The sequence below is a fragment of the Carettochelys insculpta genome, chromosome 1, assembly GCF_033958435.1.
Source record: "Carettochelys insculpta isolate YL-2023 chromosome 1, ASM3395843v1, whole genome shotgun sequence".
Lineage (NCBI taxonomy): Eukaryota > Metazoa > Chordata > Testudines > Carettochelyidae > Carettochelys > Carettochelys insculpta.
The window spans coordinates 261,049,489-261,063,509 of NC_134137.1; the positions used below are offsets into that span (position 1 = coordinate 261,049,489).

Genomic DNA, 14,021 nt, shown 5'->3' on the forward strand with positions numbered 1-14,021 from the left:
ATCTGACTAACTGTGTCCATATGGATCTGACAGGTGTACAAGTTGCAAGCAGAGACCTGGAAACCCAGTAGAAGAGGTCCTAGACTTAGTTGAGAGTTGAAGGTTTCTTTTCAGACATATGCAGATAAGAGTGGTGTTCCTCTGCTCCCATATACCCTGCCTATAGCCTAAATGTTTATTGCTTCCACTCTTCATAGTAGCAAATAGTTACCGACAAGGCAAATAAATAAATATGCTGTACCAGGGCTGGGATCATGCTAGAGTTATGGACTATTGGTAGGCATCCTAATCTGCCACAGCAGGTTTCCCAGATGGTGTTCCACAGAACCCTGGGGTTCTGTGAAGTGAAAATAAGGGTTCTGCAAGAAGATTCCATTACAATAGCTGCCTCCTCTGCAACTCCCTGCCCTGCTGCTGCTGAAATAAAACTAAATTTAATTGGTTTATTTGTCAGGAGGGTGGCGAGAGGGATTCCGCCGTTAAATCAACTGAATTTAGTTCTGTTATTCCAGTGCTGTCAGGGCAGGGAGCTGCAGACAGCCCCTCACTCAGCCCATTATTGAGCGGGCACACCCCTCCAGTGGGCATGGCTCAGCTCACCCCCTCCAGCAGAACACCTCCACGCCAGTCTTCCTTCTGCTGGGTGCATGTGGACACCTGGCATTGGCTCCCCAGCCAGTGCCACGGATGGGTTAGTCCCAGGGACTGGTTTGGGGCTGAGGCGGGTTAATCCCGGGGATGGGGGTGGGCTTGGGGCTGAGAGGGGTAAGGCTGGTGATAGGGGGTGAGTTTGGGGACCAAGTGGGGGGTAGCACCTGGGAATGAGGATCTGCAAAATTCTTTTGAGTTTAAAAGGGTTCCATGGCCAAATAAAATGGGGAAACACTGCTCCGGAGAAAGGCTGTGGGCAATGCAAGGCAAAATCTTGTTGTCCCTGCTCACCGGGAATGTGTAGAGAAAGGTAAACATCATCCCAGTTAGATCCGGTGTACAGGTCTGAGAATGTTGTTTTCTCTCCCACCCTGACATTTCCCTCTCCTCCCAAAAGTTGCCCATTGAGAGGCTTAAGCAGGCATTGGTCCATGTCCACTCTGACAGATACCGCACTGTGGAGGAAAGCCTGCCTCTCCTATCTGCTCCAGGACCACAAAAATGACAGGACTTGGCAAGACAACCAACAGGTAGAGAAAGGGGTGGCAAGACGGACAGAAATACAAGGAAAGGATAGTTTGCTCACCGCCTGCTGGGGGCACAACCTGATCCAGCAGCTTCATGCTGGTGCGCTTCCAGATTTTCTTAATGATCGCTCGCAGCTCCTCATTGGCTTGCTCCAGGTTACCTGTGGGGGAATCAGTGCGCAAAGAAATCAAGCCAGCTCCAGCAGAGGAGAAAATTTCACACACATCCCAAAAGGAAAATTGTGTCTCAAAAGCCTGCAGAATGAACTCTTCTACAGCAGGAGAATGCTCCAAGAGCATCAGAGAGCAATTGGAAGTGGACAATGGGATCATCAGACCATGGTTTAGTTCCTTGTGCTCGCAGCTGTCAGTCTTGTTCCTAAAGGCTACGTCTACACGTGCACCCAACTTCGAAATAGCTTATTTCGATGTTGCGACATCGAAATAGGCTATTTCGATGAATAACGTCTACACGTCCTCCAGGGCTGGCAACGTCGATGTTCAACTTCGACGTTGCTCAGCCCAACATCGAAATAGGCACAGCGAGGGAACGTCTACACGCCAAAGTAGCACACATCGAAATAAGGGAGCCAGGCACAGCTGCAGACAGGGTCACGGGGCGGACTCAACAGCAAGCCGCTCCCTTAAAGGGCCCCTCCCAGACACACTTTCATTAAACAGTGCAAGATACACAGAGCCAACAACTAGTTGCAGACCCTGTATATGCAGCACGGACCCCCAGCTGCAGCAGCAGCAGCCAGAAGCCCTGGGCTAAGGGCTGCTGCCCACGGTGACCACAGAGCCCCGCAAGGGCTGGAGAGAGAGTATCTCTCAACCCCCCAGCTGATGGCCACCATGGAGGACCCCGCTATTTCGATGTTGCGGGACGCGGATCGTCTACACGTCCCTACTTCGATGTTGAACGTCGAAGTAGGGCGCTATTCCCATCCCCTCATGGGGTTAGCGACTTCGACGTCTCGCCGCCTAACGTCGATTTCAACTTCGAAATAGCGCCCAACATGTGTAGACGTGACGGGTGCTATTTCGAAGTTACTGCCGCTACTTCGAAGTAGCGTGCACGTGTAGACGCAGCCAAAATGTGCAGAGACTCAGGAGTAGCTCATACACACAGGAGTGGGAGCACACATTCTGATTCTGGGTGTGGTTGACTGCCTGCTCTGGATGGGAATTGCCTGTGGCAGCTTGGCCAAAGGCGACAGAAAACTGCAGCACCATTTTATGCTATAAGTGACCACATGCATGTGATTTGATTCAGCACTTCTGGCCTTTCGGCAACTCCAGTGACAGGAGAGGAAACAACTTCTAAGGGAAGAAGAGCCATCTTGTAGTAACAGCACAGTTAGGTGTCAGGACACCTGGATTCTCCTCCTAGTTCTTCCCTAGTGTGAAGGACCTGCCCTCTGTGCCATCATTTCCCCACCTGCAAAGTGTAGGTACTTCCCACCTCACAAGGAAGTTAAAAGAATTTGGTGGGGTGTGTAGCATGCTAGGGGAAGGTACTAGAGATACACAAAGCCATTTAACAAATATTCTTGCTTCTTTCATGCAGATGGACTTTTCAGCACTTGTTAGGCACTGCCTTTGAGGTATATAAGCATGGTACAAAAGTACAGAGGGGACCATACCAAGGACTAGAATATTGCATACAAGGAATATAACCCTTTAGGAGATATTACTGAATCAAGCCACTCTAGTGGGAGTGCCTAAATATCAAGCTCTCCATTGTCTGTGATCATCCTCCAGCTTCCTGTCTCTTCTCATGCTGATCCTCTGATTTATTTGTCTCTCATGTAGGCTACTTCTTCCATGCATCTGCTGAGGCATGGGATTCCCTTCCATGGAACAAACTGCTGCCCTCTCCTCCCCAAGCGCACTTGTCTCCCGGAGTCGGTCATTGTTACCCTAAGTGAGCTCCCAGGCCCTTAAAACAAATGTGTATTGCTATCTGCACTCATTGCAGGGTCAGCTCCCATCTGGTGCTTTCCAACTGCCTCATGTTCTGTCAGACTAATGAGGGGCCTGGTTTTGTAAACCCCCTGTGGGCACACAGTAGGTGTCTCATCCACCTCCTGCCATTGTGAGCTTGTAGCCTAACACTGGAAGCTCCTTTGGGAACTCCCCAATATTCCATAATGTGCACACCAGCAGTTCTTAACGATCACATTACTTGACTTAATCAGGCTCACAAAGGAAGTCAATGTCAAAGTCAGGAACAGAACTCATGTTCTGAATACCATTCTCCTGCTTTAACCAGGAATATACCACACTCCCATGGTTTGGAGCTAAGCACAAACTTTGGTCAATGCAAGTTAAGTGGACACAAAGCTACCGCAGGTGGTATACCCCTTGTCCATGAGTATTTACTTCACTCCTTGTGTCAAAGCAGCAAATACTTACCAGGGGCACTTGTATCAGCGCACAGTGTGGTGCAACATGGATTGATAACCCATTGTGCAAACATGACACAAAGAGGAGCTCAGAACATGCACAGTTCTGCACTACTGTCATAAGCATTGCAAGCACGGGACATATGAACCGTTGGTATTTGTAAATCTGTGAGAAGATCCAATCAGTGGGAAAGATGATGATTTTGTGGATGACAGACTGCTGTGCAACCCAGCAAGAACCAATGCAAGGTGCAGTTGCAAACAGTGGAGCCTAACTTCTGTGCCCAAGAAATGAGCATTGACTGATGAGCTCCAATTGTACCGCAAAAAGTGGGTCTATGAGCAGCAGCTGCAGAACTTTCAGATGCTCAAGGTCACATTCCTGGATCCTGTTCTGGTCTGGCTATGGTCTGAAGAAGTGGGTCTGTCCCACGAAAGCTCACCTAATAAACTATTTTGCTAGTCTTTAAAGTGCTACTTGACTGCTTTTTGTTTTGATTCCTGCACTGAAGGGCTGGAGCCAGAATGAGAGCTGCACAGGTTGTGGAGAAGAGAGCGGTGATTGCCCTTGGGAAACATCAGTAACTAATAATTTTGGAACTGGAAAATTCACTATCGGGTGTACTGTCATACACCTGTGCAGGGCCATTAACTGTCTTCTGTTACATACAACTTTGACTCTCAGTAACGTGCAGCACAGTGGATAGATTTGTAGCAATTGGGCTCCTGAATGGAGGTATGGCAATAAATGGCAAAAATATCTCTATTTTGGCCCTAGCACACTTTGCCACAGACTGCCTCATCAGAAAGGACAAATCTTCTATGTCATTGGGGCTCATGGGGGATCCCTCACTGACCTCAGTGTTGGCTGGTTCAGGGAAGGTGCATGATGCTCGCACCTTTAAGACAAAGGACTGTTCAGAAAGCTGAAAGCAGTGATTTTCTTTCTGACCAGAGGACTACCAGTGGGGATATTGAAATGCCAATAGAGATCCTAGAGGATCCAGCCTACCCCTTGCTCCTGAAGCCAATCACTGGCCATCTTGACAGCACCAAGGAAAGATTCAGCTATTGGCTCAGTGGGTGCAGAACAACAGCTGACTGTGCTTTTGGCAGATTCAAAGGGGAGAGGCATAGTTTACTGACAAGACAGGAGTGGAATCAAAAATAACCATATTGATTACAGCTGCCTCCTGTGGCTTTCATAATGTCTGTGAGGCAAAGAGGGAAAAGCTGCCGCTGGGGTGGACGGCAGAGGTGGAGTGGCTTTCTACTGACTTTGAACAGCCAGATTTAAGAGCTATTAGAAAAGCTCAGTATGTAGCTATCTTCCTTGGGAGCTTTGAAAGAGCACTTTAACAGCAAGCCACAGTAATGAGCTCTGGTGTTCTGTGAATTGCCTGGCCCAGAAGTTTTGGGGCTTGCTAAGAGCTATGTGAGGTTGGGTTACATCCATAAATATAAAACTGTCAATGCACCTCTTTTCTTTCGGGGTGCTTGCTATACCCTATACAGTGCTTGTCATGAGATATCTGCATTGAGTCACGCTGGACAGTAGCAAGTAAGTGGGTGCTTCCAAAACTTCTTGGTACTCTATAGCGTATTGTTACTTACTAGTGAAGATAAATTATTTTCCAAATAACAGACTTTTATTCACTAACAAAACCAAAGCAAAGTGAAATCTGGGCAATTTAAAAACTAATACTTTAAAATGTAATACATTAATGGAACAGAGCTTAACAAAGAATGTTTTTCATTTAATCATCACTTATTGCTACCAGGGCTTTCACAGTGTGGGAGAAGCTGTGGTTGTCTTAAATGTCCTGCACGGAGGTGGCCCTGATGTCACATGGAATGCTGAGGGGAGTGTAAGGAGGTGTTACAGTGGAATTACTAATGACTTGAAAAGGGAGACAACTCCAGTGTTGTTGAACTTATAGGCCATGTCTACACTAGCCAAAAACTTCGAAATGGCCATGCAAATGGCCATTTCGAAGTCTACTAACGAAGCGCTGAAATACATATTCAGTGCCTCATTAGCATGCGGGTGGCTGTGGCACTTTGAAATTGATGCGGCTCGCTGCCGCACGGCTCGTCCAGACGGGGCTCCTTTTTGAAAGGAGCCCAGCTACTTTGAAGTCCCCTTATTCCTATCTGCTCATAGGAATAAGGGGACTTCGAAGTAGCCAGGGTCCTTTAGAAAAGGAGCCCCGTCTGGACGAGCCGCGCAGCGGCGAGCCGCGTCAATTTCAAAGTGCCACGGCCACCCGCATGCTAATGAGGCACTGAATATGTATTTCAGCGCTTCGTTAGTAGACTTCAAAATGTCCATTTGCATGGCCATTTCGAAGTTTTTGGCTAGTGTAGACATGGCCATAGATATACAAAAGTCTGCTGGAGAAGCCTCATTTTGTCATGTGCATCTCTTTCTCCTCTTCCTGCCGGGACTTCTGGGCCACTCTCCTGCTTTTCCCTTATCCAGGCTCTTTCAGTGTTCACTCCATGCTGACGATCTGATGCAGCACAGGCTTACAGGGTCTCATTGAACACATCATCCTGAGTCCTCTTCTTTTTTCTCCTGATTAAGTTCAAGCATTCTGAGGTGGTTTAGGGGGAACCCTTAGGGCTGCAATGGCAGTAGCTGCAAACAGAAATACACAGAGGGAGCACTGTCAGGGTAGTCACAATGGAAAGTGAAAGTTTAGATTCAGAACTCCCTTCGCTGGCTCCCGTTAGGATTTCACCAGGACATGCTCACTGCCACTCCTGCTGCAGAGTGCTTGTGTGCAGTGCCACTCACAACTCCAGCCATGGGGAGTGTGGCCTGCCGGGGGTGAGGGAAGTGAGGATGGAATCACTTGATTGCATGAAGCTACGAGTGGAAGGCCATGGCACTGAATACAAGCACCATTTTCCAAAGGTGGTGATGCATTTAGCTGGTGTCTCCCCCTCTGAGAGCAACAAGGGTACAGACAGCATAGCTGCTGTTGGCATCCTGGTGCCACTGGGATGTGTATAGTACCAGCCTAAGTACTGCAATGGTAGCTGGCTAAGTTATCAGTGACTGGCACGGAAAAGTGACCTATGGCAGGGGGAAAAATAAGGCTGCCATCCCTACAAACGTTTGGCAGAGGATTGCAGGTACTGCCACAAAAGGTCCATAGAAATCTCTCAGGAAGGTTCAACGCACATCCCTGTGTTCACACACAAGCTGCTCTGCATGTTCCCTCTGCCCAATTCTACAGGGGAAGGAGAAGCAGGTAACAACTCTATCTCTCTTTATTGTATCATTACCTCTGTTCATATGAGCAAATTAATGAAAAGCCAATAGCTATGTCCTGTTAGGCTGGGGTCCCCAGCAGTACATCACTTCAATAGGAAACACCATTAAACACTTACCCCCAGGTTCCTTCCCCTCCATTGGGTTTGTCTGTGCTTGACTGCTGGGACTGACTGGACTGTGGTGGAGACATGTAACAGGTCCTGGCCCCTGGCCTAGCTGGATCCCCCTGTATCATGTCACCCTTCTTCCTTCTCTGCTTCCTCCTCACTGTTCATGCCAGGAGCTGGTGACAAATCTCCTTGTAGGTATCACAGTGATCTCTGGGGTGGTGGTTGGGTCTCCAACAAGTACGGACTGCAGCTCTTCGCAAAAGCAGCAGGTCTGCAACTCAGCAGACGGTTGGATGGACAGTTGGAATCCCATGCCTTCTGATATTCCTGATACTGTTCCTTCACTTCCATGGGGCACTGCTGTTGATTCCTGCATACTCCTTCTCCCGCATCCTCTGTGAAATCCGTTCATAGACGTCCATGTTTCCACGCTGGTCCATAGCTGTGCATGTACAGCCTCTTCTTTCCATAGGCCCAGGAGATCCTTTATCTCCTGTCTACTCCAAGGCAGAGCACATCTGGAGCATGTAGCTGGCATCGGCAGCTAGACTGTTGCACGTGACTGTGGAGAGCTACTAGGTGTGCGCACCAAGCTGGGCTATCGGAAAAAGACATCTCAAAAATTCACAATGTTTTAAAGGGGAAGGAGCCCTTTTGTTCTTCCTCAGTCCTTGGCAGTGACATTCACAATTGTGACCCAAGTGGTTATCAGGCACTGTGGACCAGTTGCTAGAGGACTGGTAAGGTAAACATAGGTAATGCAGTGCCTTCCCTCGTGTTGTGTCGACCTCAGTACCTTGGCTTGATGTTGTCTGGGGAAGTGGTATGACTGCAACACTGGAATGGGACACTCAGGAGACAAATTTAAGTGTAGACACATGCACAAGTTTATCAATGAAGCGGCTTACAGTGACCTAACTTTGTAGTGTAGACTAGGCTCAAGGAAGCAAAGATTTAGGCTAGAAATGAAGAGAAGCATAGGAGACAATGAACACATGGAATGGTCTGCAGGATGAAACAGTGCAAGGAGGAAGCACAAGAAAGTTAGAGGCTGGGATGGATGTGAAGGTCAAATCCTGTCTCTGGTTTTATGTGCTCTAAAATAGGCGATGTATTAGGGGACCCGAAGGTTGGATTTCATCTGAGAAATGCCTCTGTTTGTGGCCAAGATCCTTGGTTTCAGTCAAGATACATTTACTATGGTATCCAAGGGCCTAAAGCAGAGGTCAGCAACCTTTCTGACATGGAGAGCCAAAATTTGACCTTTTGACCTCCATGTACAGTTGGAGTACGGGTGCTACTTTTAAAAGTCACTAATAGTTTTACTTACAACAGCTTCGTTTATAAATACAATAAGAAGCAGAGCTTTACTGGTTATGGGGTGGTTGGTAGCATTAGCTGGTCTTTTGTTAATCCACAGGTGCCATGGCTTCGAACAAGCTACTGGCTGCATGGGGAGGAGTGATGGGGCTGAGCTCCCACCATGGGTGCCAGCGAAAATCACCTCACATGCTGCTCTGGGCACCTGTTCTGGATGTTCCTGACCTTTGGCTGAAAGCCATCTTTGGAGCTGATCCCCTGATCCTGAGGGTAGGCAGGTGTTAGTGCAGCACCCAGTGTAATTTAGAACAGCAGTAGGTTAGAGTTCTCTTGGCCCAGGACTGCAAAACACTCCAGCTATGTTCTCTACGACCTCCGACAACTAGGGAGGCCAGTACTGGGCAGGGTTGAGATGGCTGGGCCAGATCCATGCCAGGTCTGGACTCACCCTACACAAGGGATCTCTTCAAAGATGACAGCTCTTCTTCTGCAGTGCGAAGGGGACAGAGTGGGGTCAGAGAATCTAACCCTCTGGACTGGCTACTGATCATTCTTTGGCAGCATCTTTTCCCCATCCTAGAGGGCCAGTGATTTCAGGCTGCTCCCCTAGAATCTATCTGCTGCCCCCTGGAGGCTCAGATTTACAACTTTGGCATGTGTGCCACCTTTCACCCTCTTGTTACCTGGGCTGAAGCTTCTAATTGCAAGATCATCTAAGAGGGAATTCTAGGAAACTTACTAATAATCAGAAATGAGACTGAAAGGGTACCAGCTGTCCAGATCATACTTAGCTAGGAATGTTGTACTGTCCTCCAGCGCTGTTATTTTCTGCTGCACATTTACATTTGCTTCCTGTACCACGCACTCAAAGTGAAAAGCTGGAATCATTTTATGCACATGATTTCCATATGTCATTTTCAGATAGATGTCATCCATCTCCACTCACAGTCATCACACAAAGCTGCATGTGACAAAAATCAGACACCTCATACACATTCTTTGAGATTAGGAGGTGCAGCCTGAATGGGTTACCTTCGGTTTTGATCCTCAGTGCTGTTCTGACCAAGGCAAAGAGGGTGGCATTAAACATGACTGTCCCATCACTGTTCAGTGGCATATTCATAGAAACTAGACGCTATGGAGCAGAAGAAACAGAACAAGCATGCTGTCAGCCCACACTACTCAGAGAAATGTTTTTTCTCATGCCCTCACACCACTCTCCAGACCTACCACCCCACACCACCAATGGCACAGTTCATGTGTTTGGTTACTGACAGAAAACTCAGAAAAGGACCCTTCGTACAATCAGAACAGCAAAATGCGTTTGCCCGTAGGCACATACTACAGCAGTCAATATGGATAACCCCTTCTAGGCGGGAACGTAAGTCAAGTAGGCATTTACCCACAATGTGTCCACACAGATGGGTATTTCTTACAGTAGAAACAACATTTACACAGCATCTTTCATTCCCGGTGACGGTGAAGTGCTTTGCAATCAATAAGGAATCACTTTGCTCATCAATGAAATGTAACTATCTCTGGTGCAGAGCTGTTTAACGGATCATAGAAACTCCCCACCATCTATTAGGACATTAAGTCAATACCATATACTGCTGTAACTGCACGGAGAATTTTAGTGAGACAGACTATAGCTGTCTAAATCAGAATGTGAACAATACACTGGAATTAACATCCTACGCTTGTGCAAAGTAATCTGTAATGACTCAGGAGCCTTGATTTTACATTTTATCCTTCAGACAGCACTGTCACTAACACTTTGCCACCAATGCCTCCACCCTGGGCATGGTTCAGTGCTGACTTAGAGAGGAAAATGTCAGTTGCTTACTTCCTAGTTTCACTTTCTGTAGTTCCTGGGTTTCAGTGATCAAACTGGAGCCTGCTTAGCATGCAAGATCTGGTAAAATAACAGGCTGAAGTGGTCTGGTTGCAATCACAAAAAGTAATGCATTTCTGTGTCCAAGGTCAAAGCCTTCTTACACTCTAATAACCCATGAAAAGAGGAACATATAACGTTTATAAATCTCTGGAGAAGATTAACAAATAACTACAAATCTATTCATAGAGGAGAAAGGAAACACAAAGGCCAGAAACAGATCTTTCAAAGGGGAAAATCTTTTCTGATGACTGGAAGCTTGTAATGAAGTGTAGTGAGGTGGTATGGTTGTCCCCTGCCTTGGAAGCAGGAGAATCCTTCCTGAAGCCCGGGTAGGTGGAGCCAGAGCACCTTTGCCACACCCCTAGACGCTAACACAAAGGACAGGAAGTAGAACAGGTGGAGCTCCAAGCTCACTGAGGCAGAAGCCACTAGATGAATCAGACATCTCTTGTCTGGCTCCTGAAAAGGGGAGCCCAAAGTACTGAGCAGAACCTGTAGACTGGCCGGACCTGCCAGCAAGCAGCCCCGACCAGACCCCAGAGGAGCCTCCTGACCTGCCACTTCCCTGCTACCCTGAGGACACCAAACCACCCAAGTTCCCTCACAAGCCAGCTTGGAACCAAGTACCGCTAGAGGGGAAGACAGGAAGTAGCCCAGGGGCAGATGACCCTCGTGGGGCTGCAGCACAGCCCGACACCCTGTCAATGTGTTGCAGACTGGATTCCCACTGACTTGCAGCTAGTGGCGGCTGCTGTTAGGGCCCTGGGCTGGGGCATAGTGGAATGGGAAGGCCCATGTCCCTCCACTGCCCCTCACAGGGTGGCAGTCTCTCCCTCTCTGGACCTAACCAGACTGTTAGTTTGCTCAGCCCTGCTAAAAGGAGCTGAGCCCTGCCTTGACTGCTGCTCTGCCCTGAACCAGGGCTGGCTTACACCGGCTATTTGTTTGCTCTGACCCCTGCTGAAGGGAATTGAGCCCAGAATAACTGCTGCCGTGCTCTGGACACAGACTGCCCGAGAGACTGACATTAGTGAGGTATCGTGGCCTTCCCCTGCTCCGGAGCGGGGTAAATCCCAGCTAACACCTCTATATGAAGGAACTTAGGAGGAAATTTTCATGGAAAGACTCTCTCCGCCCTTCCTTTCCTCTCCTCGTACTTCACTATGTGGGCAATATTGCTTAGTCTGTAGAAGTTATTCAAGGAATCCTAACTCATTTCAGATGCATCATTAGATACAAGGAAAATATAAAAGCTCCTTCCCCTCCATGTTATTTCTGTACACCCTTCAGAGACCATATGTATCTTATCTCTTTGTCTGGCTGTACTGTAGCATACATCATTGATATCTGAGGACTACAGTTATCCAACAGCTTTATTAGTCTCATAGTGGCTTGATATGGCTAATGGATTCCCACCAAGGCACGGAATACAAGGAGAAAGTGCCTGCTGTATCTCAGCAGAAGAGTCCTGGCACAAGTGCCTCCCAGCCACAGTCTGCATCTGGCACCCCACCCACTTCTGCACCCCACCTCCCTGCCCCAATTCACTACCCAAACCCTCTGTGTGTTCCTGACCCTTTGCCTCAGGTCACAACCCCCACCTAGACCCTGCACTCCCTCATACGCCTCTCCCCCGGGTCAGAATCCTCTTCTGTCCTTATATTCCTGCCCCCAGGACAATGCACTCCCCTCTGCATTTCAATTCCCTCCCCAGGTCACAATTCACACCTTCTGCACCCCCTCTTGTATCCCTCCCTCAGGTCAGAATCCCCTCTTGCGCCCATACCCCTCACTGACCCTGCACTCAAACCTCCTGCCTCAGGGCATGACCCCCACCTTCACTCAAACTCCCTCTTGGACTCTACACCATCTCCTGCATCCTAATCTCCCACCCCAAGCTCCCATCTGCACCCAAGCTCCATCCCAGAGCCCACACACCCTCAATAGAAAAGTGTGACCCTTGACCACTTACCAAAAATGTTGGAATGCCCCCACATCAAAAATTATTGCCCAGCCCTGACATAGGCTAAAAAATGGCTGGACTAGACACTAATACAGCAGTAAGCATTTTTTACTAGATGCGTCTCCAGGATCTATGCTCTAAATTATCAGTAAATGAAGCTGTAGTTAGTTACATCTGTGCTTCCTCTGAGATGTTCCTCCCTCTTCCCCCCTCCTTGCGCAACCTGCTGTCTTACTTTGCAAGCCACTCGATGTGGACAAAGCTTCCCAAAGCCCAGAGGAGGCTGAATCCGCCGGAGCAGCGTCACCACATCCAGGTGTTTGATTCGTCCCCTGGGGAAGAAAATACAGGATCAATGAACTTTGGGCCTGCAATTCCATCTGGAGAAGGCCTCAGAGCAGATGCTGTTAGAAACATATATGAGGTCTCCATTTGAAGATTGCCAGAACCACTCTATGGCACGTGATATAGCAGGTGGCTTTATACTGTTCCTGTTGTAGTGTATTTCTCCAGCTTGCACAAGTATAAATTAGTTCCTACTCATTTGACTGTGTAGGAAAACAAAACAATTGTTCACTTAGGCCAATATTTACAAAATTGGCCAGGGATTAGAGTGCCTCAGTTTTGGATGTCCAGCTTGACACTGTGGGCACCCAAAATATTGAGTCATCCAAAATCAGTGGCCACTTTTGAAAACATTAGCCTTAGTAAATAGCATTACAGACATGCCTGGCCTTGTGATCTGTGTAGTTACACCAGTTTTCTCTTTTCCTGGGCTGCTGTCTCAAACACAACCCCCACCCACCGTCCCTCAATTCCTGTTTATGCTGCTATCTTTCTCCATGGGCACTGGGCAATGCAAAAAAAAATCAGCCCCTTACTGCTCCTACAAACCCAGTTTGAAAGCTGCAATTTGACTTTCTGGACTTTGTAAAATGTGCCATCAAAAGTGAAAAACTCAAATTGGGAAGAGATGGGATTTGCCACAATGAGAGCTGGAATCCCAGGCAGGCAGGGGTGGCATGGACATACAGAAAGGATGGAGAAAAAGAGACCATTCACATGTGGGAAGGAGCTAGATCAGTGCTGGGAAACCGGTGGCCCATGGGCCCATGTGGTTTATTGGGGCTCCACCTGCTGCCCACGGATCCCTTGGTTGCCCCCCTCCCTGATGTGCCTCTTATGCACTGGGTCACAGGAGCACCACACTTCCTACTTCTTCCCCCCAGCACTTTCAGAGGAACCATGAATCACATGATTTCCTCTCCATCCAGCTCCTCACACTCCCTTCCAGAGCTGGAACTCTGTGAATCAGCTGTTCACAGCATTCCAGCTCGGGGAGGGATCGGGAGGGTATAGGAATGGAGTGCCAATCAGGCAACTCACAAGCTCTGAAAGTACTGTGATGGTGGGGGAGCAGCAGGTAAGCACTGGGAGCAGCAGGTGCCCCAGTGCATGAGAGGCACAGGGGAGAAGGAGACCGATGACGAGGGAGCAGGGCCACAAGTGGAAGGTGAAGGAGGTTGCCGATCCCTAAGCTAGATGGACCATTACAGGTGATATTTGTCATATGGCTCCAGCAACCATATGGCTAACCCTGTTTATAAATAGTCCTGGGGCTTGTCTACACATAAGAATTAATCTGGAATAAAGAAGGATGTGGATTTCAAACAGGTTAACTATTCCCAATTAACTGCATGTGTGAATGTTCTTATTCTGGAATAAGAGTGCGTGATTATCTATGATCTTAAAATTGGACGAAGCTCATTTGGAATAAGGCATTCTTATTCAGGAATAAGAATGTCCACACATTGGGCTAGTCTGGGCCATTCTGGAAGAACTACCCATATCAGCCTTGCCTA

The 14,021-nt window shown here is 48.1% G+C and overlaps 1 protein-coding gene across 18 annotated transcripts in view; it reads right to left on the minus strand.

Annotated features, from left to right (window-relative positions):
• The window catches only part of CACNA1C (calcium voltage-gated channel subunit alpha1 C), an 812,008-nt gene that overhangs the window by 18,823 nt on the left and 779,164 nt on the right, over positions 1–14,021 (minus strand). For all 18 annotated transcript variants that reach the window (XM_075005900.1, XM_075005795.1, XM_075005919.1 and 15 more), the window contains 3 exons: positions 12,395–12,491; positions 9,332–9,434; positions 1,238–1,339 (listed from right to left, as the gene is read on the minus strand). In XM_075005900.1, the coding sequence (XP_074862001.1) occupies positions 1,238–1,339; positions 9,332–9,434; positions 12,395–12,491 (302 nt within the window). The remainder of the gene's footprint in view (positions 1–1,237; positions 1,340–9,331; positions 9,435–12,394; positions 12,492–14,021) is intronic.